We start from the raw sequence: 23,896 nt of genomic DNA, 5'->3' as shown, positions 1-23,896 counted from the left end.
CTGAATTGGAGATGGGGGAAAAGAGTTTGCCTTCAGCCAGAAGCAGTAACATACACCTTTTTGTCTTTTCACGTTAATTAAAATTTCACTCATTTCTAACAACAATAATTAAAATGGAGTTGTGGTATGAGCATTAATAACGCATCACCATGCAGAAACAAATCCTAGCATATGAAATACAAATACTGAACCCATGACACCTACACCAATAAACTTGAAAAATTAGACTATTTGTCCTTCTGCTTTTTAATTACCTGGAGACAACATGCAATATTTTGTATTTTATAAATCATATAAATAGCATAAATTATAAAAATATAAGTACTTTATGAAATTATATTTTTAAATTGAATACATTTTGCTGAAGATCTTTATAAATATATTTCCACAAAGTTCATTATTCCCTCAATTAAAAAATAACAAGCCTACACCTCTTGCTGGCAGACATGATTTTTCTCTGAAGAAACTCTGAAAGGCTCATCAGCAAAACAACACTGCAAGCACTACCAGAGCATGACAGAAGGCTTGTACTGTAGGTAAGAAAAGGTTTTTATGAAACTTAAGAGAATTTACCTTGACAAGAAGTCTGTGAAAGAGAGACGTATCGGATATCCATGACGTATGATTTTGACCATGTCTAGGACACCAATGTACTGCAGTTGAGCAGACACATAAAAATTGTCAAAAGTATCTGGCAACTTGGAGTTATTAGGCTTTATACAACGAACAGAATGTGGCGTGCAGTTCTGCAGCTTCCCAATAATATCTGTGAGTGATTTCTGTGGGAAAAAAATCAGTTACCAATCATTATTGTGCAGCAAAGGCAATTGCTCAACACGTATGCTATTCCTAACTTTTTAACATCATTTTCTCAAAAGGCTTGACCTGGCCATGCAAGTGGCTTTCTCAAGCATATGATTTTTCTTTCTTCCATTGCAATCTGTGGAGACTAATCCTGCCTTTAAAATGTTGTGGGGGTTTGGGGTTTTTTTTGTAAATTTCTGTCCAGAAGATGTTCACTAACCCTGAGCTGTATTGCCACAGTGGTTGGGCCCCCTCGTTCCAGTCTCTGAAGAAATGAGGATGTTCCTTTCTTTTTCAACAGCTGTGGGGGAGAAAAGCACACACATAATACCTTTATCTCAAGATGGGCAATAAACCTTCATTTTCATTGTTACACGATTTACTGACAAAGGAAAACTTTGATACAAATAGTATGTCATAGTCAACTATTTGAGTTTCAAAAAGAATTGGGAAAGTGGATAAATATCCTCAAGTATCTGCAGAGCCATGACTGGCAAGAAAGTTTTGATTTCAAAAGGACCTGTATACCACTGGAAAGATAAAATACTTTTTCCAAATAACTGGGCAAAGCAATATGATCTGGAACTCTATTGCAGAAGCAGGACTTGTGCAGTTAGTATCCCATACAGTCTGCCTTGTAAGTAGCATAATTCTGTAACTCTCTGAAAAGGTTCCTTATGTCTTTGGCAGATGCTTAAGCATAAGTAAATGTAAGCACAGGTCATTAAAAAAATCTTGAAGGCAAAACAATAATATTAATATTAAAAAACTCTTTCTTTTTTCTTCCTGCACAAATGAATGCAGTTAACCTTTTTGTCTTTTCTTTTTTAACCCGTTTTCACCCATTATAGACATAAATTATCAATAACTTCATATCTCTTTAGAACCAATGTTATCCTATACATCAGAGTTGGGTGTGGGGAACAGATTTATTTTTTGCTGTTCTACTTCCTATCCTTGAGACTAAAATGGCAATAATAATCCTAAAAGTGGTCCCAGAAATTAGGGGGTTTTTGTTAAACTTTCTACAGGAAGGCTGGCAAAATTATTGCATTCCAGGATTTGGCCAAGCTCTTAGATTCAAACCTCTACATCAATGACAGCCTTTTCATCTCTGACTTTTTTTCATTGCCTTTTGCCAGTCCAGTTACCCCATAAAACTCCCTTTCTATCAAGTCAGCATGTTCTGGCCTACTCCTGTCTTTTTCCAGTTGCATCAAAAAAGTGTACATTTCCTCAGCTTGGCCCACTCAAGCCCAACTCCATTAAAAATATTGCAGCGCAAGCAATTCTCTACTCACTACGATAAACTTTGGAGCTCTTTTTTATTTCAAATCTCACTTACTAGGATGCAATGACATTTTAAAGGCAAATTCATCCCCAACTTCAAAACAGAAAAGTGAAAGAGATCTGCTTGCTACGGGTCTTCTCATAAAAAGAACCAGTAGCATGCCAATGGCACTTCTCAGTTAAAGTTTACAAAATAATTGAGGTATATAACTAAAATAGAGTTTTCTCCACTTGACAGATAATGCACTCACCCCTTCCTCCCACCAGATTAAGCCACTAGTTCAAGACCATTTCCTGAGTTAGCGGAAGAGCCAGAAACAACGCTCTGGATGCTAAAGTTCCTGCCTGCTGTCCTGTGTTGCGTACTTCTTCCCATGGGAAAGAAGTTTTCGATTCAGAACGAGGGAGAGAAAAAAAAGGAAACAAGGCAAAGACAAAAAATGAATTTAAGTCAAACTCTCCAAACTTGGACATCTTCAACTATGGGCTAAGGAACAAGACTACATCACCGAAGCTGTACTTCTCTCTTACCCTCTAAAATATAGCCTTATGTTGGAAAATCTTGTACCTCTAATCTACCCAAAAAAAAAAAAAAAAAAAAAGTAACCTTGTAATCTCTGTTAAGAAGCTAAAACCTCCTCCTAAAAAATCTCTCTTTACCAGCAGAATATTTTAAAGCTTTAACCAGAAGACATACCAGAAGCTTTGCAATAGATGAGTTCTTCAACTAACAGACAAAGTGTTCATAAAGAGAAACAATGCAGTCAATGGAAAGAAAAGCTTTCTGTTAGTGATGTGCATTCATGTGACTAGACTTCTGCTGTATGAACTCTGAAACCCACTGATTCTTTCGAAGGAAGCGAGGGGAAGGCAACAGGGCCAAAGTATGCACTAGGAAAAGATTACAGAAAAACAAGGGAGCAAGAGTTGATGTGAGCAAAAGAGAGTTGTGAGAGCTTCAATGAAGATAAGTTCTATTTTATTTGAAAACGGGACACAGTCTTCATAAGTCACAGAGACTTGAGCTGGCATCCCCAAATTCCTATGACTCCTTATGTGTTCCGAAATTCTGGCCAACTATTAGATCTGTTCATGTCTATCTTAGGATAGATATGCTGTTCTCTTGGACCCTACTACAAGTAGAGTGGTGAGTTCAAAGAGGTAGACCATCCTTACCTGTGACAGCACGCTCAAAATCAAGGGAAGAGTCATTTATGGAAAGGTAAACAGGTAGATACATGACCATACACTGAGAAATCTATAATTATATAACCTAGCAAGTAGCTAGGACTGCAGATGACAAGCTGAAAGGGGAGGGGAATCACAACAAACTCCTATCTGACCTCTGACAGTGTCTACTTCTCTTCCCTGGGATATGGTGGAGTCTAGATGACTATGCATACACAGCAACATCAATACCTTCCATTTTGCATTTCTCACTGCCTACAGTATGATGTTTGTTACAACTCAAATTCCAGATATAAAAGGAATGCCAGTCTCTGGTTGATAATTCTTGCCTTAATGTCCCTCTTTCTCCCCCCCGCCTTTCTTTCTTTTTCTCTTTATTTCATTTACCCTCAGGATAAACTCCAATAAAAATGCAGTGGTTATGATTTTCCAACATATAGTCATTTTAATTCTAAGCTGATAAGAAAATGCTGCTTACATTGCATTTCCAATTACAATAACAACAACAAAAAACAAAACCAACATTATTCCAGCCCATCACACTGGATTTTCAAGGCTATATTGGAAAAGGGAAGAAATTATTTGGGACAGCACAGTTATAGATGTGGGCTTGATCCACAAAAGAATTTAAGCACTTACCTACTTCCAGCTCCTGCATCAGGTGCCTATTCCAAAATAACACGTGTCTCTTTTTTGCCACTGGAACAACTTAGATATCTAAAGTTCTGCTTCCATCCTGCAGGGCAGCACAGTACCTTGCTCAAATTAGGCCAACTCAGTATCTACAAACTAAGTGGTATTCTGTCTCACCTGCGCAGCTCTTCTCAAAGCCTACCTTTGAGAAACCAAGCCATCCTTGTCTCTGTGGGCAGATGAAGGATGAAGTTCTTCCCACCTTCCATCTAATACCTAAAAGTTTAGAGCATTCTCACTGAATCTGGAATTTCTGACTTAATTTATCATGCTTCCCAAAGGAATTTGAATATGTCTTCTATCTCTCAAGAGAGTAACTCCAGGTTAAAAGCTATTCTAGACTGGTCAAAAACCTCATAGTTTCAGAGATCCCAGCTGTGTGGTGTTTCCCCCTGGCTTGATTAGGCTTCTAACTTAGACGTGCTTTTCATACTTCCTTCCATGTATGGGGGACTAGGATCTTTTTCACAGCCTTAGGAAGCTTCCTCTAGGAAGCTGTTACTATAGTGGAAAGGCACCTAAAGGCACCTTGTGATGCCTCAGCTGTTTGTTAAATATAGCCTTAAACCAACACCATTCACTTCAACTTAAGTTTTTCCACTGAGATTACTGACAAGAACAGTAGACAGGAATTATGCTACTATCAGCAGGGGGGCTATAAGGAAACTCCCATTGCTATTCTATGGATGTACTTGCATAAAGCCTTCCACAATGACACATGAGAGCAGGCTCCTTAATCCCATGATAGAATCAATTTTATGCAGCTGTAAGCCAAAAATAGAGTCGTAAGATTCAAGAAGCCTGGTGAGGCAGCTGATGTATTGTGAGAACTGCTTGCTTCTTTTCTAGAAGAAGGAGGAATTCCAAAGCTCTGTCAGGAATGGACTCAGCAAATCATGTTATTTCTCATCAAAAGAGAGATGTTCCATGTGACATGAACAATTAATTTTCTGATAGCCTCCCAAGTTTCCCCCCCCCCTTTTTTTTTTTAACTTTTTTAGCTGACTTAGCTAGCAGAAAAAGAGACAAGTTCAGAAATGGGGAGAGTTTGATTTGATTTCAAATTGACTGGGAAAATTTGCAGGCAAGTGACTATTTAAAATAATAATGTTTCCCAAAATGTACAGGGTTGATCTTCATACAAAACCACACAAACTACCTTTTGCAAACCAGAAATCTTCTCAGGTTAACACAATAAAGACATTGAGATTTTATTTTTGTGCTTCCTATGTCTTAATTTACTCAACTATTCATCATAAAGTCAGGCAAGGAGACAAAACAAGGAATTGTTCCTATACAGCCAAAAATCAGTAACATTGCATCCACTGCTAAGCCCTGGAACCATAAAATCATGGACTGATTCAGGCTTGAAGGCACCTCATCATCTGGCCCAACCTCCTGCTCAGAGAGTCCAAGAAAGAGGTTCTTGAACCAGCATTATGAGTGTTAGTAAATTATGACCTGTTAGTTGTCACTATTCCTTTAGTGTAGATATTAAGTACTAGATTATTTTAATAGTTTAATGACTACAGAGAATGAAGCAGAGAATAAGGAGCTTTCAGAAATGACAAAGTAACAGAGAAAAATCTTCAAGGACCAAAGAGCAGAAAGAGTCCTAAATTCTTACCTTGCTGAGCTCAATATATTTCTTTGCTTCTCCACTTGCACAGGCTACTGATGTTTTTTTACTCAGCAAAGCTGCTTTACACCCTTTGATTTTAAGGGAATGATATGGAGGAACAAGTGATCCAGTTTGTGTCAGCTTGGACTGGAACAATTGATTGATGACTACATTTTCACTGGCTGAGAAAAAAAGAAGAAATTAATGCATGAAGATAAAATACAGGTTAGAAAATTAAATATATTGTATTTGGAAGTAAAAAGACATACAGTAGGAGATAGAATTAAATAAATAAACTTAAAACAAGTAGACAAACTGATAAACTATTATATTATGATAGTTATCAAAGAGCATTCAATATCTAAGGATGTCAGCCATCAGTAACACTATTTTTAAACATATTCAGGTCCTGTGCTGAACAAAACAGGGTGGGAAACAAAACTTTCAGACTGTGATCTAAATTTAATTACTTATGTGATAATCACCTCTGAGTCTTGTTCCAGACTCCAAATTGATCCATCTATTAAAGCAATATGAGATGCATTCTGCACAACACTTACTTAATATGTAGTATTTAGAAATGATCATGGCACTTGGCAGAAATAAATTATAGACACTCACTGCACCAAAGACAAAGAATGATACAAAACACAATATGGGAAGGGATGAAAAAAAAAAAAGGCAAGGTGAAGGACAGAACTGTAGCAAGCTGGCTTCACATTTCTCTACATCAAGACCACGCTTACAAACATTTACAGAAAAAAGACAATGCCATACATATGTTCGATGCAGTGGTGATAATTAGTACAAAACAAATACACTTCCAAGAGGTGTTTTTAAAAATAAAAATCTGAATTTTAAGACAGGTAGGATATTGTATACTAATTTCAGTCAATTTATCATTTATGAGATTATGGTCATTGGGCTTTTTAAGATTAGCATGGTAATTGCATGCTGTTTGTATTGCCATAGCACCAATAAGTATTAAAAACCTGTTGTGTGATACGTTCTTAGCCATCCTTAATTTTTATTACTTTTTTTCAAGAACTAGCAAACTGGCATTATGATCACACCCATCATGTGAATAAAACAAACAAAAAACCAGAAAGATGAATGGGATAATGACATTCATAAATAATGTCATGAAGTTTAGCATAGCAGGTAGAAATCCTCAGTTTGATCTTTATTAGCTGTCTAAAGGTATATTTACTAGGTGCTTAAATGCAATAGATGTTTCCCTTTTTCTGTGGAGATTACTATTACTTACTTAACAGGAATGATAAAATTATGAGGAAGATAATAAATCGGATACTTGAAACAAGTTCAGCACAATCAGTGGACATAGTAAACTTCCACATTTTTAAAATATGGATAAATGTAATAAGTAGCATTAGAAAAGGCATTAAAATTATGTCCTTCAAATTAAAACAGATGAAATCTATGTCAGTAGTCTCTCCTGATTTATTTGTCGGACAGATATGTTCCACATTCTTACACACATACGCAAATTACTTTAATGTTGCTAGCATATTTAAAAGTTTTGATTAAGGAAACAAATTCAATGAAATTCAAAGGAAGCATGCACTTAAGGTATACCTCTACATAACTCATGAAATTGACCCGAAAGGAAATATCTCACTGACAATCAATAGGTTTTATGCCTCACTCACTTAAAAAAGAAGGAACATAGCCCTTAAATTACTTACATGCTTGTAAATATTCTGTCTTCAGAATTTTTCCATTAATTATAATTGCTATTATTATGACTTAATTATATATACACTCACTCTCAGCATATCAAACATTTTGTATGCAATCCAATCCTCCGTTCTTCCTTTTTAACAGTTGCATAGCTGATTACACAAAATAGCAATGAAAGTGCAAAAGGAGCCAATGTGAGGGAATGGAAGAATGCTCTCTCTTGTAGAACACACTGGAAGTTGCCATACCTTCTTACACTCTTTGGCAGATTATCATGTAAATTCCAAGCAGTGAGAACTGGAATGTCTCTAAAACTGTAGTCAATAGGATTACATTCAAGATCAATTCTTCCATTTCTTTCTTCATCCTTAATGTACACTGTTTGCCCTTAAAATGCATCAATTATTTTACTAGGGAGTTTAGCTAATTTCACAGTAGAATTGCTGAAAAACAATACATTGTAACAGCAGGGCTGATTTGGAAGACAAATATGACCTCCAAAAGACCTCTATTTCTATGGAAAGAAATGTAAGTATATAATATATTAAGTGAAAGACTCTGCAGTGGTTGGAGGAAAGACGAAAAACATCTCAGGGTACACAGACATTTCCCTGAGGAAAATGTTTTGGTTTTCTTCACAGAAAGGGTAAATGGTAGAGGTTTCTAATAATCTAATTATGAATCATTAATTAATAAACTGGAATGCCTTATTATTAGGCATAATTATATAATATGCACACGGAAAGGTATTTAATTTTGTATTTCAAAGGCCATTTGTATCCATTCACTGAAAAACATAAGAACGCCCACAAGTTCCTGCTTTTTGAAAGGTACTCAAGCAGTGAAGCGCATCCCACTGCAGTTTCTATGATTTTGGGAGCCTTATTTCCTTTCCCTGTTTTCTGGGGTTTATTTTTGTTTTAATTAATACTCAGTGATTTCTTTAAGTCATACTCATCTATCACACTATACCTTCTTGTTCTTTACATCACATCGCATGATGAAGATACTTTATGTTCATGAATTCTAAAAGCTTTCTAAATTAGAGCAAATTTCAAACTGTGTACATAGTTCAAAAAGATGAGGGTGATTTCTTTTGCTGGAAATAAAATACATATAAATTTCTCTTAAAACTAAAAGGAAAATTAAAGTCAAGTCATAATGTCTTGATTTCTAACAACAACAGCAACCACAAAACCATTTACTTACTTTTCATTACAAATACGAGATTTTGTGAAAGGGAATCTTTATTTTTTTCTATCGCACCAGCAATTTCGTAAGTAACCTATAATAAAATATTGTGACATCATTAGTAATGACCAATGCATCTTTTAAAAATCTTACAGCAGTAGAAATGAAGCTATGTTTTTTTCCACTCAACAGTTAAAGGCTCGCACCAGGTAGTGTCTTTTATTCCTTTCTTAGTGCAACAATACTAGTCAGAAGAACTGGTGGTTGGACATTGTGTGTCTCTGCAAGTATACAGAAATTTCATCAGACTGATTCTAAAATATTTCCACAATGCAAGACTTTGAATCAAAAGCGTAGTGTAGAGCAGAAGACAGTGACCTAAACATCACTTTCCCTGTAGGATGAGCAAGTCGCTCCCAGATCACAGATCTCCTTGTCAACGGGAAACTGTCCACACTGACCATGATAAAACACTCATGGAGAAATCTGAGTCCCAGCTCACACTCAAGACGAGTTCCAGCCATTTATATGTCCTTTGGAGGCAAGCTCAGTCTATAGGTTATGTACAAATCCCATTTACCTTTCTAACAACTATGCACATAAGGATTTTGGATCACCTTAGTTGCCTGATGTCGTAATTTCAAGGACAGTTGGAGTGTCACTCCCATCTGTCATCTGACTGCAGATAAACTCTAACACATGTGGTGGGCACTCTGAGAAGTGAGCAGAACGTAAGGCTCTAGACAGAGCTCCTAAGGGTACATTCAAAATGAAGAAATATGACCAAGTAGCTGTTTTAACATTGAGTCCATCCCAGGAGACACTGTATAGAAAAGCAGCACTAAGACCAAAAAGCAGTCACTGAGCCTGGGTGTTTTGGTTTTTTTTTTTACTTTTTATGGGGATGGAAGACAAACAACCAGTTAATTTACAGGCTTTAGATATAAACAGCTCTGGCTTGCATGGTAGTAGAACCCAAAGGGAATTTTTAAGTTAAAAAGGAAGAAAATTATGGATTGTAGTACCTCGAGGATTAGGCAGACACTTAATGGGAACTTCTTAGAATACAGTATAGTTTTATTTACCTTGGGACCATATTTCTATCTAAAGCCTTTTTTAAGTTTTTTATTGGATCTATATCCTAAGCCCCTTAGATATTTGAGGAAATTTTATCGTTGTATGTTTAATAAAGCTGTAAATGTATAATTAAGATTAGTAATACTAATCAGTACATTAATTTTGTTTTCCATTGGGTCATTTGACAATTATGTAACGCTATCTTACTCACAAAAGAGATTATATGACTTGGATGTGTATAATCTGTTATAGTTAGTAATTGTCAAATGATGTAATTAGTATGGCATCTGACATAGAAAAGGTATAACAATAGAATTACGTTCTTTTCCATGACAGATGCAATGTTATATAATTTTCTAATTGCATCTCCTAAGAACATACAACATAGTTAGCAAACTACTAGAATAAATTAAGTATACTATTAAATGCCTTTAGTGTACTTAAAGTAAATGTTCTACCATACTGGTCCATAAAAGATAATTAACAGAACTTACTCGACAAATCCATAATGCCAGTTCCTAATTGAGTGTCTTAGGCTTTGACTAAATTAGAAGCAGCGAGTTAGTATTGGTGGGAAGAGTAGGTAAGTATAGCAGTAGGAGATACTATATTATGGTTAAGTGCCCAGATCGAAACAGGGAGAAGTTTCAGTACTGGTGCTGGCATAATACATCGCCAACTTCTAGAACTATATTCATAAGACATCTCTCATATCACATAAAATACATAAAAGTTAGCAGGATTCCTTTTTATGAAGAAATTGCTAACTCTCTAATGGTTTTCCCATAGACTTGGTAAATTAATTCACTGCCTAAAGACATGAAAACTGACGCAGTGAAATGGCACTCGAGGGTTCCATATGCATTGTCAGTCCCACAAAAGAGAAAAAGAAATAAGTCCTCTTCAAGCTGCCAGTTTTGTTAATTTAATCCTGCCCTTGTCAGAGATGCCAACTTACACATCACTTTGCCTAAAGCACATCTATTTCCCCCAGTTTTCTTGCATTGGGTTTCTAAAGTAAACCTGGCCAAAACTCTGCACTGATTGGCACTCAAGCACAGTGGATAGTTATTCTGAGGAGACAAAAACCAAACAAATATTATATGATTCAGATGGGAAATGTGCACTGGCTTAGATCATGGTTCCAGTATTATAAAACATACTCCTTATTCTCACTTCTATTTATTGCAGCAGTTTGCTTTATCTTGCTTTACATGATGAACACTTTGGGGTAGACGGTATGTAAACCTACATGTCTGTGTTAACCAAAGGAAACAAGATCTTTAGATACTGTCTGAACTGGCTGAACTATTTTTATTAGAAAAGAAAATAGTGTGCAGTTCCACACTGCATTTTATTTCATCAAAACAGATTAAAACAAGATAGGGATTTGATTTGCTTTCCTTCTTGATTTAAGTTCAGAAAGGAAGCACAGTAGTAGTGGGGCAGGCCAAGTGTTCATCTAGTCCTGGATATTTAGGGAAAAATATTGAGGAATACTTCCACTCTGCCTCCCACCAGTTCCCTTCTCAGCTTCCAGGGCTTTGCCCATGAGGGAGCTCTTGACCTGCAAGCTGTATCTCATCTTTGTGCTTAATATCTCTTGACTGACATTTCCTCCTCGAGTCTCTGTTTCCAGAACTCATTAACAATTTTGGCATCTATAACACTCTGTGGCAAGGAGTTTCACTAGTTACTAGGTATGTGAAAAAAATGCTTAATTTTATTTGTTTTGAACCTGTTTTCTGGTCATTTAAGTTGGCATAGCTCGTTTTAATATCACGAGAACTAGCAGATACAAATAAGAGGTAAAAAAACAACACCCAGAAAACAGGAGGCTCACACACCAACTGTGCACAGAGCTAACTTTGGGAACTGCATGTTCCTCTTATCTTCTTACATACTCTTGCCTCTTCGCTTCATTAATTATCCTCATGCCATTCCATTGTACATCTTCTCTTCTGAACTGATGTATCCCTCCTCATAACACCTGACTTTGGCAAGGGACTTTATCTAAATTTATTGGATTTCCCAATGTACTTTATCAACAGGGCCACCTTTACACATAATTTTCATCGATTCCTTCAAATACTCTTTTTCGTAAATAGTTTTCATATCTTGTGATAAGCCAAAATCACTCATGGTTAATGGCAGATCCAGCAGAAACCCTAAAACAAGCCAGGAAAATACCACCTGAATGTTAAGGTTGATTTGGCTGCATTCACAGTTAAAAGGGAAAATTTTACTATTTTAATAACAAAATGTAACTCAGAAGCTCACAGTTTTGCATGTGTTGTTAAATTTAGTTAATAAGAAAATAATTAGTTCATATAGTTAAAAAAGAAATTTTTGAGAATGCATCCAAGGACAATTTCAGCGCACAGAGGGTCACTTGTAGTTGTTAATTGTCTGCCAGTACTTAAATGTGAGTAATATCATTTAAATGCTTGAATGTGCCATTTTCTTTAGGATCGCTGGGCTTCTCACCCTCCCAAAACAAGTCTTGTTAAGCAATGAGTGAAGTAGATAATTTTATATAGTGTGTAAAGTCTTATTCTAACAAACACTGTGATAGAAATAGTAGCATATTGAAACCAGCAGATATTTAGAAGCAAAATAGGAGAGTGGGGGGAAGTGTTCTATTATTTTCTGCTGTAAGTGAAAGTCCAAAATCAAGTCTACTTAAAGAAAGAGAGGGAGAAAAAGGGAGAAAAAACACGACTATCTTGTCTGCGTGAAAAAGAGAATCTTTGTCAAGTAACCTTTATAGGCCCTGGTATAGCTTAGACTAGACTGATTTGATTGTTATGTCTGGGGATTCAGCCTGGGGAAAAAATAGAGAAAATGAAAGCATCCTTATTGATTAATCCATCTCCTTTTGTCTTTTGATTTAGAGGTTCAGTTTCAGAGTCTGCCTGGGATATATAAGGCATTTCAGAGAAGACTGCCTTGGTGAAGGTGAGCTGACAGCTGAGAGGTATTTCTGAAATGCACATAGCTGAGAAATGGAACAGACATTGATCTGCACTTAAAGGACATTATGTGCACTGGTTCATAGAGCCAAGAAGTTGGTCTTTATGTCTGATCGGTTTATTACAGTACTATAAGTCAAAACAGTGGCGAGGCAAACAGCGACAAGGGGCTTATCTGATTTGTAAATTCAAGTATAAATTTAAACTGCAGAAAGCTTAAATTATGACGACCTATTATTCAGATTACATGATCAGTGGGGCAAACAGCTCATTATCTCGAACACCGGTATGTTAAATACCACTATTAGGTAAAGCTGTGTCTCTTGTCATTGTGCTAAGACAATATATTTCTGATTTACTTATTGATATGTTCATTCTTCCCTAAAATTAAAAAAAAAGAACTTTGAATCCTCGAGAAAGTTCTGTGATGGAATGTTATTCTTCAAAAATCACAACTATCAGTACGACTGGCAGTTCAGAGATATAATTCATGTGAAGCCCTTTGTTACATGAGAGCCCACAATGTAAATATTAATGTTATCAATAAAAGTACCTAGAAATTCAGTACTACACATTCTTAGTATAGTTTCAGCCGATGGTCAGATGCATTGATCAACTGCACCCATAAAACACTTCGCTTCCTCAAGGCGAGCTTGCAGTGTGGAACCGGCGTGCCTCTCCTCTCACGGTGCTGCCAGGCAGACAGTCTCCATGAGAAGCAGCTGAGAATACCCACATTCATGTTAGGCATCAGAAGCAAAGCAGTCCCCCAGATGAGCAGAATTTTTCCAGAAGAGATCAGACTGCCAGTCTTCAGGGAAATGTGTTAAACAACCTTCAGATAAAGCCTTCCACTAGGATTTTTTTTTAGTCATACAAAACCTAAATCATTCTTTTCTACCTTCTGCCTGAACAGAACAGATAAGCTTTTTGTCTTATGGTACTCAGATACCAAGACATTAAATAGCTCTTAGAAGAGACTCATAATGTTTCAGGGCATTGTAGGATTCTGTTCAGCAGCAAAATTAAAACTGGGAGATAAAGTAAAATACTTGATATGATAAAGTACTAATGTTCACAGTGGCCTTTGCTAAGCATGTGTTCGTATAGTTAACAACTGTATCATGATGCTCATGCAGAGAAAGACAGATTTAGCGTGTGCAGGCATAATAGTAAAATTCAAGAGAAATTAAGAAAAAGTTGTTTTCTTTCTTCCACAGGATCATTCTGTCACATTTGTGTAATATAGTATTCTCTCTCAGCTTCCACTGAAAAACCTCACCCCCGTGTTGATTTCTTCTCTGTGCAGAAGCTTACTTGTGCATATTGTTTTCCTCTTTTATTCCACTTTCTTCATTCCAAAATAGTAAAGAAAATAAGGAAAAATCAAAGGTCTCTCGGAATGATATCATACATAGAGATTTTCTTAATGAGTGCTTCCGCAATATCCGAAAATCAAGTATGGATTCCGAATTCTTTGGGTTTTTTTTCCTTACACATTACTCTGAGCCTCTTCTCATATGCCTTCTTCGTCTCACTTCGACCTCATGCTTTCTTTTTTTCGCTTGTGACCCTTTTTCTCTCAGTACTGCTTTTTCTGGAATGGTCTAAGGCTCATTAGGCTTGGATCAATAATACGGCATGTGTAGTCCTAGGAAAAGCTACTGAGCATAAACCATAAGGGAATGGGCGGTACCTGACAACGCATACCTTTTTGACTGCAATCAATCAAAAAGACTTGATAGTGGAAGAAAAGATAATTTTCCTGTGAGTATCCTGACACAAAATGTTAAGGTATGAACATGTTAGAGGTCTTTAAAACTGCATGGACACATCTGTACCAGCTGTAATTCTCTCATAACATAAAATTAGGCATATCGGTTTTGTTCACAAAAGGTTGTCTGTCAATCTCAATTAAATATACAAAAGTAGGTCTCTTCAGTGAGGCAGTATTTTTAATAGCTGCATTTTCCAGTATAACTGCACTTATGAGTAACTAAAATAGCTACTGTAAGTGTCTGAGTAAAGATATGAACCCAATTCATTCTGGACTTCGAGCTACATACATAAACTACTGATGAAAAGGAGCCCAAATTGCAAGGGTCCATATGAGATTCATACCAGGGCCAACATAGAATATTAGCATTTTTTTTCCTCTAGATGACTTGGAGTAGCAGCTGTTTCACATTGGCTGTGAACTACATTGCAATTACAACTTCTGTTACCTAGAGAAATCAGGATGTCTGCCTTCACCTTCTAACACAGAGCCTGCGTTCAGTGTGACTTCCTCCACAAACACCAGCCTAGACACGTCACCCAAATACAAATGATTAAGCCTAGAAGTGAAAAATTTCATGTTCAATTACCTGTCGTATTTTACTGCTAATTCTTTTTTTACCCTCTGGGTCTGATTCATCTTTCAGTTATATTCATGTAAATAATGAGAGGCTTTACCAAGTTAAACGAATTTACAACCAGTGAAAAACTGTGGTAAGTGAGAATAAAATCAAGCCCCCTTGTTTTAAATTTGGGGATCTCTGAAGGTAACGATGCAGAGAAAGATTGCTTTATACTTCACTTACTTTAGACTCATTTAATTGATATCAGAGTACAAAAATGGCTCTCAAAACCTGCCAAACTATACTGTTACTTTATATATGAAATTCCTATTTTTGAGTGCCAATAAAACCTGATATATTTAAAAGCCTGATCCTTTAGCAATTTTCATAAAGCATAAATCACAAATGACTTCTATAAAAAGCTACTAAAAGTAGTAATAGCACAATCTAAAGAACAGCATCAGCAGTTTTAAAATCCTAGTTTTTCATATTCAACTTAATATCTTATGAAGACATACTAGTCTCAGAATAAACTCAATTTGTGTCATTATTTAGTACAGCAATGCTATCATCAGATTTTATGTAAATACTTATCATAAATCACTGGAAATTTCAATCTGTGATAGCTAGATAACAGTACCATGAGAGGTCAAAAATGCAAGTGTCTTTAAGGATTTTGCTCGATCAGTATTAAAGTAAGGAGAGTTAAGCACTTGCATGCAACGTTTCTGTTTTGGCAGGGCCGAGCATTTTACTGTCGTAAGGATGCAAAGAACAACCTGACTGTCTGGAATAGTTCCTTGGCCAATGTAAATCAAAGGATCTCCATCGACTTCAAAAGAACGTGTGAATTTACATTACTTGGAGAGCTGTCTATTTGTTCATACTTTTAGATTAAATGTCATTACTATTATTAGGAAAAGGTCAAACCACGTGTCTATGTTATAAAAAACATTCTAAACAACCATGCAAGGCTAAAACACTTGTTAATGAAAAGTGTACTCCTTACCACTCACAGTTTAACTTTCAGAACTAGGCACCTGAATCTTTGATCTTAACAAATCTTCCTACTGAGCGCTTCTTCAGGAAGTAAGACAAACATTTTTTTCATTTTGAAGAAATGTGCTTATTATTCTGGTTGTGATTTTAATGCAGCTGCCTTGCTGCTGCTTCCGTGTCAGTTTTTTTGGTGTGTGGAACCTTTTAGAGCTATTGTGATAAATTTGTATAATCACAACAGAACTCCATGCAAAAATATTTACCTAACAAGTATAGAACAGATTTTTAAATGAAATTAGACATCTGGAGTCCACGGTCAGTTCTTAACTCTATCACTTGAAGTGCTAATAAGTTTCACAAAATCTTCGTTGGGCAGTTACCGAACCACTGCGTGCCTGCATTCCTACTGAAAAGTCCCAATAGTGGAGGTATTCAAACCACTTAACTTTGGCAAATAATTTGAGTCTAAGTAGAAGGCCTTATGATGAAAGAAGAGCCTCCAGGGAGTTATTCAGAGTATTTAGGTTAGGAATTTAAGCACTGCCCAAATAGGCTTAATCCTTTCCATAATGACCACATTTCTATCATTGGGCAGGAACAAATTTGCCTGCGTCAGAACGCTACTCAACACTTCCATCGACTTAATTTCCAAATGAGGAGCCACGAAACAGACCTTTCACCATTTATATTGCTGTAAAGGACCCTAATCTGGTTAAAGAAGCCTAAGCGTGCACATTCCAGCCTCTCATCTGTTCCGGAGAGCTCAGGGCATATAATGTTACTTTGAGGTATGACAGAGCCAGCAAGTCTTTTTTTGGTGACTTGGAGACAAGTCTTCAACACACCTCATAAGCGTACCCACTACCAATAGTCGACTGACAGCATAAATCTGTTCCACCTAAAATATTTATCATAGCAGAAAGTGTGTCATCCAGGACCTTTAGCAGCATGGATTAGAGTTATTTTTCTGGTGTTCTTACCCTAGCAAGCACATAGAACTCCCTTCTGAATCTAAAGTGATTTTTTTAGCAGCATACCAGATAAACCCCCTGCATTTGCTACTCAGAAAATCATGTGAGGGAAAGTTGCTCTAATTATCTCTCACAATAAGCAGCAGCAAAGCTGTTACATTTGGTTTAGAATTGTAATATGCATTCTAATCAAAAGACTTTATCATAGCCGCCCAATTTCTTGCTCATCAAACTCATCTCTTCTGCTTGTTGCTTGGGTAAAAAGAGGAGTGTCCAGGTGTCAGTTGTCTGGTTATACTGAAGCACCTGCAGTGTCCACGTGTCTTCCACGGAGGATTCTGAAGTGATTAGGTATGTATCCCGTGCTGCCACTAAATCCTGAAAAAGCCAGGTTCTGCCCGACAGCAGCCTTTACTGAGATCTCAGGTTTAAAGTGACCTACTATGTAAAGTCATCAACTAATAACACTTACAGTTATATTTATAAACAATGCAGTGCATATGATCACGATGCGGTGGTTCTGAGGCACAGTAGCTAAACAGTTTCTAAACCTGCTATGCACAAAGCTTTTATGGGAATCCATCAGCGGACGGGTAGCTCATGGGATCATCTGCATAAGACTTAGAAAGTGGGAAAGGACACGGAACAAGTTGTTCAGATGTAAAGACTGATTCCTGCAGCCTTCAGCGTATGTTCTCACCTGATTTCGGTGGAAATTTTGGAAAAGTGGTAACTAAGAGCCCCCACTGTATTGCGCCCATACAATCTACATTCATTAGCTCATTTCAAATACCATGCTTTGAACAGAAAGAAGTAGCAGCATGTCAGATTAATCACAGAGCGGCCAATCTGCCAGATTATCTAAAAAAAATGATTATCCCTTTAAACACATACCTATTTTGCTTTCTTTGGGTTGCGGGTGGTTGTGGAGACAATGTGAAAATGAGAGAGTATTGGAAAGAAAAGGGTAAGAGGCCTATTTAACAGAATGGATTATGCTTTTCCTGTGAACGTTGCAGGAGGGGACATGCAAGCATTCATCCTGTTTTACAGCCATATTTAGAGACACTTAGCGTGTTCTGGGATTTTGAAGAAAAAAAGGAAAAAAATATATTTTGATTATGACTACTAGTAAAAAAAAGTGGTGGGTTTTTTTTACCAGATGCATGCTGGTATCCAAGGTATCTACATATATGGCACAGGATCTACAGGGAACCTATACTGTTCTGGAACAACATCTGAAAGCGAAGTGACAGTCAACTAAAATGGCATTAAGCATGTATGCTGAGGTATCTGAATCACCCCCTTCTCCATAAAGTGCTTACAATGAAGATACAATTTAGGAGAGAGAATGAGGTAGCCTGAACCCTGCACAATATGATACAAACCACAAGTTTTATACAGTGGATATTGTGTTGAGATTCTAAGCTGTCATCTGAAAATTCATCACTAGAAAGTGAATTGTTATTTATAGCCAGGAGTTGGAGAAGCGATGCAGGATTTTGTTTTGTTTATTCTTTTTCATTAATTGTGTGTAACCAATCATTCAAACAACTTACCCTCCCAGCATAATGCATAACAGTGAAGGTGGAGCCCTGATCCTTTGGGGCAAGGTTACCATTTCCATCTTTTGTGGAGGAATATACTGTATTTGTGTCTGATGTATCCAGGTAAGACTGAATGCGTTTAGAAAGACTTTGTTCCACTGACCAAATAGATTGGCTTTCTTCATCCAGCATTGACAAAAAGCCTGACGGTTTCTGAAATGAAAAATAGATTTTTCTCATTTTATACAGGAGCAATAGAATTTCAGTTGTTCCTTGTAGAGTAACACAGCTTGTAATTTAGTAAACAGAAACATACATCACCTCAAAGAAAAGGAAAAAATGGTTAAAATATACTGGTAAGTGCCCAAGGCTATGCGCATCAGATAATTCTGCAAGAACCGTAGGGAATAATATTTCAGTTGCCAAAAATGGTAAATATTGATGATCTTTTAGGGAACTGGGCTACGTCCTTCTTAGAAGTTATACTCCAGAAACTAGCTTCAGGCACAAAAGAAACTGTCAGGCTTACAACAGAGACTTGTCCGTCCTACAGCTGCATTAACGACACGGCATGATACACAGATGCTGCGCGTGAATCAGTACAGGCAAGGAGCTTCTGTTACATCTTCTTCAACCCTGGACTGTGAGAAAGCTCTGTTAGGTCTCGAGCTGTGAGAGCCCTCTCTATGGTCTCTTTGGACACATGACCTTCTCTACAGATTCATAAATCCGAAAATGCAGGCAAAAGCTTGTATTAGTCTAACATGCAGAGGGGGTGTATAAGTATACATGGTGTAAAATGGATCTGAAAACTACCTGAAAGAAAAAATCCAAGGCTGCAGTATGGTTACCAGGAGAATACACCGTTTCCATGGCAACTCCCTCTTGTACACATTCTGCTTGCTCTTGTAGGAAAAGCACTTCATTGATGTACTGGTGTACCTTCTCATTGGTCATGTTGACACACAGCTATTGTAAAATGAAGAAAAAAATGAGTATTAGAAGTTTACTGGATAATTTATTGGTGTAGGTTTTACTGCATGTCTAGTACTGAATTTGATGACATGTCAATCCACAGTATGTTATCTCTCAGTAGACCATAGATTAGCAAGACCCTAGGGAAATTTACTTTTTAACAGCTATTAGTATTAAATTGGGAATAAACAGTTTTCTGCCTGCACAGTTCATTGTGAATCCCACACAAGAATTATCAAATACCAGCATTATCAAATACAGTGCAAATTTACGCTAATTCTATTGATTGAAGGGGGGTAACTCTATGTATAAATTGGTGCATTTAATATTCTTCTGCAGTTTATATTCAGGAAGACTACACAGATGTAATGTGCTTTTAGAAAAAATAACTACATACTTGGTTAGGATCCTGACTCTATAGTTAGTTCAGCGTTAACAAAGACATTCAGACTCTGCTTCCACATATAATATCACTGAAGTCTAAAGCACTCTCTGGCGAACTCATGTTTTGCCCAAATATATGTTATAAAACACCTACGGACATTTTACTAGATGCTTCTCTCCATTTTATTGATATTCTAAGGGAAGGCTGGCAAGAAAACGGTCTTCAGTAGAAAAGTTCAAAGTTTGGAGAGATAAATAATATAAAAGCCCCTCAAATATTTTCTTTGATGCCTTATAAGTGGTGCAGTGCCACTTTTGCAAAATAAATAGTTTAATAGGAATCTGATTTTCAATTAAAAACAGGTGGGAGTTGTATCAGCTTATTTTGGGGACCTTTTGTATTTTATTCAAAGTTCACAATCTGGAAAAAAGTAAATATTTACTAACTTTGTGGAATAAATGTTTTACCTGTTTTATTTATATTAAAGTGGAGATTTTAGTGGAAAATTCTAAAATCTCCTCCAATGCTATACTAACTAACACTAAGAAATTAAGAAACCAGAAACCCCTAAAAGGGTGGAAGGACGCTTTATATGAGGAACGATGCAAGGAATGCAGGTTGTTTAGCCTGGAGAAAAGGAGGCTCGGGGAGACCTTATTGCTCTCTACAACTACCTGAAAGGAGGTTGTAGCAAGGTGGGGGTCAGTCTCTTCTCCCAAGTAACAAGTGATAGGATGAGAGGAAATGGCTTCAAGTTGCACCAGGGGAGGTTTAGATCGGACATGAGGAAAAATGTCTTCCCCGAAAGTGTTGTCAAGCATTGGAACAGGCTGCCCAGGGAAGTGGTTGAGTCCCCATCCCTGGAGGTATTTAAAAGCCGTGTAGGTGTGGTACTTAGGGACATGGTTTAGTGGTGGACTTGGCAGTGCTAGGTTAACGGTTGGACTTGATGATCTTAAAGGTCTTTTCCAACCTAAACAATTCTATGATTCTATGATTCTATGAATGCTTGCACGCAGTCTCTTTTCAGACTAGTCGCATATTTCTTTTGGCCATAAACTATATCTTCCATGAATAAAGTGTGTAAAAGCAATTCCACCAGCAAGTCATATTAAAAAATAGGAAATGTTTAGATCAATCCTAAAAGTATGTTCAGATGAGGGAAAAGAACTCAAGTAATGTGTAATAGCCTGAATTTTCCATTAACACCTCATGCTAGTATAATCAACTTGCACTTGCTATACAGTGAAACAGACTAGTGTGAGTAACAGCAAGAAGAAATAAAACAAAAGCCCCATTTTATAACAAAATGTCTGTTATTAACTGTCTTTACCAATGCATGATAATGCAGACAAAAGACAGCCTTGAATAAACCCACTATTTTTCAAAAGTGGGATTTCTAAAGATTCAGATTGTTATCTCATTTTATTAACAAAGAAAGTATACAACTGACTTACACTATCTACTTATTTTATGGAAAAAGACAGCTTTTTTAACTTTGTGGCAGGCAAAATATGCTTTACTGTTCACTTTTCAAATTCTAATTCTGCTTACAAAATCTTTTCAGAAGCTTCTTAACATTATTTTAGAAGGCAGACATAATATTACAAGCTTATACTTCACAGGATATGTAAAGCCTTAAAATTATGTGTGCTGTGTATATCTTTAGTTGCAAATGAGTTGTTTGGAGAACCACGTCATTTAACTTTACACAGGTATATTTTACCGTAAGAAAAGTTGACAAAATCACTCTAAACTCAAGTTTACTTTTTATCATGTGCCAGTCTCCTAAAATACATAAAAACCAATAAATGTACTTGAGGACCTGACTGCGCAGTAGAATTATTAAACCACACAATTCAAGCTGAAGGGAAAGACTGTCTTAGTCATATCTTAAAAAGATCTGATAAATAACATTGATTTTAACTGCCAAAAGTAAAAGGCATACTATTTTGTTGAAATATTCATACATAAGATGCTGGGCTGGTAAAGAAAAAAAAAAACATTTACAAATTCTGCTGGTTAGTATATTATGGCATACACTGGTGTCCTTTTTAGTAATACCAGCCATACCGTCATTCAGACTGGCAGACTTGCCGTACCGACAGCAAGGTTCTGCAAACCAGACCAGAAAGCAAGCTCAAGCGCTTATCCAAACTGCAGGCTGCTCCAAAGCTGCTCTCCTAGCAGCGGCTGCGAGTAAGAGCCCTGCAGAATGAGAACCAGGAGACCAGCCAGGGACTGCTGAAAAGCAAGACATTCTGATCGTATCTTTCTCCATTTCAATGTTTTATACAACCTGCTGGGAAGCGGTAATAAAATGAATGTTTCAAATTAAAAGCTTGACACAGGTTGACATAATAATTAAAACAGCTGTAATGTAGAAATCAGATGAAAATGAACTAAACTAGCTTTGCTAATCCGACTTCTTTTGCTCCATGTCATATCAAGTATTATATAAAACAATGACATATTTTCTGTCCAAAGATATGAAAAGTTCAGAAAACTACATTTTTTAAACACGTATTTAATTGCACCCATGAAAATTATGTGGAAATGTAGTAGTAATAAAAGAAAACACAACAAAATTTTTACCTAAAACAAATGTAGTGGGAATAACTTTAAGCATTGTATATTTGGTTTACCTTGCAGCATTACTCAACACTATCCATGGTACTTTTTGTCATTAAACATTGTTAAACTGTTCTTCACATGCCTCTTATTGGCTCCATTGTATGTCTCTTCTGTAAGAAATCCTTTCTATCGGTCTTCCTTTCTAATCCTAACTCATTACTATGTCTCAGTGAAAACAAATCACCATTTACATGTCCAAGTCTTCATTAAAAAGTACTTCTAGAATATTATTAGAAGGAAAAAAAAAATCTTGTTCAAGTATTTACACAAAAAACTTGAAGTATCATCCAAATTGTAGAATTTGGAAAATAATACAGTGGCATTTGGTAAAAGCAGTAAGTATTCATCACATTAGACAGTATTAGCTTGATCTCTCTTTTTTTACTATATTTGACCAGTTAGTACTATTAAATATACTCCAAATTCAAATTTAGGTAGAAGACCAAAATTGTACTGTACTCTGAAGACAGAAAAGCACCTGTGAGTAATGACATTTTCCTGCTCTTCACCTTATATAAATAGCTATTTGAAAAGGCGTAGCCAAAAAAAAGGGAATTTGTGAAAAGAAAACTTGGCGACTGTCAATCAGTGAGGGAATGATGGATGTGAACACCCTTTGGAAAGCTCACTTACATCCTTCGGTCATGCAGAAGGATTAGCTCTCTCAAGGGATGCACATTCAAAGCATGGAGTAAAGCTTATAGCTATCATATCAACACATCTATCAAGCCGTATGTTATTGGCCAAGATGATGACGCTACAATGCCAAGTTCAATTTGCAAGGTTGTGCTCTAGCATTTCTCAAAAACGTAATTCTAAGATAGTGGAAGGCAGAATCATCTTCTATTTACTGAGGTTGGACTCAGAAAAAATTTTTAAACCTAAGGCTGATAATCACTTATTTCTCGGAAGTATCTTGACCACTGTTCCCCCTTGTATCTGCTACCCAGACATTTCCACATCCTTTTTTTAAAGTAGAGTACCAATCAGATTATTTTTAATGAATGTATAACAAAACCAGAACCCATTACATTTCTTCCTTTGCCTTTTAGGGGCAATAGAATCTAATACAGATTTTGTGTTTTCCATGCAGCTCCACCACAAACTCAAACATAGTCCTTCTGCCTCTCTGTCAGAAGAACTTTATTTCACTGGGAATTCACGTTGTCTCTGGGGTCAGTTGCCATTAGCTGATCTGTGTTCCTCAAATAAAGTAAAACAGAACCCAGTGCTATATTAAAATTTTATTACGGATAGCTGTCACCTGAAAAGCGTTCCACAAAGGAAGGTCTGAAAAGCCCCTCCAAAAGGGACACAATTTCAACACAAAGTGGAATAGTCCCCCACCTGGTTTTGTACATATAAAAGTATTAAACAAACAAGCAAGCAAACATGGTAACAACAGTCTTCCCTTGAAAGAATTTGGAATTAAAGATACTGAAATAGTTCCAAATTATTTTTTTGCTCATATTGCTGGCCAGCAACTAAGTACTGTAGGATAAAAAAGCG

At 36.5% G+C, this 23,896-nt stretch overlaps 1 protein-coding gene across 1 annotated transcript in view; it reads right to left on the bottom strand.

Moving 5' to 3' along the window:
* The window catches only part of MYO16 (myosin XVI), a 278,671-nt gene that overhangs the window by 42,997 nt on the left and 211,778 nt on the right, over positions 1–23,896 (bottom strand). Inside the window, exons 21-26 of the mRNA XM_009333377.1 lie at positions 19,210–19,362; positions 18,406–18,606; positions 8,507–8,582; positions 5,603–5,778; positions 1,025–1,105; positions 574–779 (exon numbers count right to left, since the gene is read on the bottom strand). Of these exons, the coding sequence (XP_009331652.1) occupies positions 574–779; positions 1,025–1,105; positions 5,603–5,778; positions 8,507–8,582; positions 18,406–18,606; positions 19,210–19,362 (893 nt within the window). The remainder of the gene's footprint in view (positions 1–573; positions 780–1,024; positions 1,106–5,602; positions 5,779–8,506; positions 8,583–18,405; positions 18,607–19,209; positions 19,363–23,896) is intronic.

Source organism: Pygoscelis adeliae, unplaced genomic scaffold, assembly GCF_000699105.1.
Source record: "Pygoscelis adeliae isolate BGI_AS28 unplaced genomic scaffold, ASM69910v1 Scaffold48, whole genome shotgun sequence".
Taxonomy (NCBI): domain Eukaryota; kingdom Metazoa; phylum Chordata; class Aves; order Sphenisciformes; family Spheniscidae; genus Pygoscelis; species Pygoscelis adeliae.
Note: the sequence above shows the minus strand (reverse complement) of the source record. Positions and strands in the feature narration are given on the sequence as shown.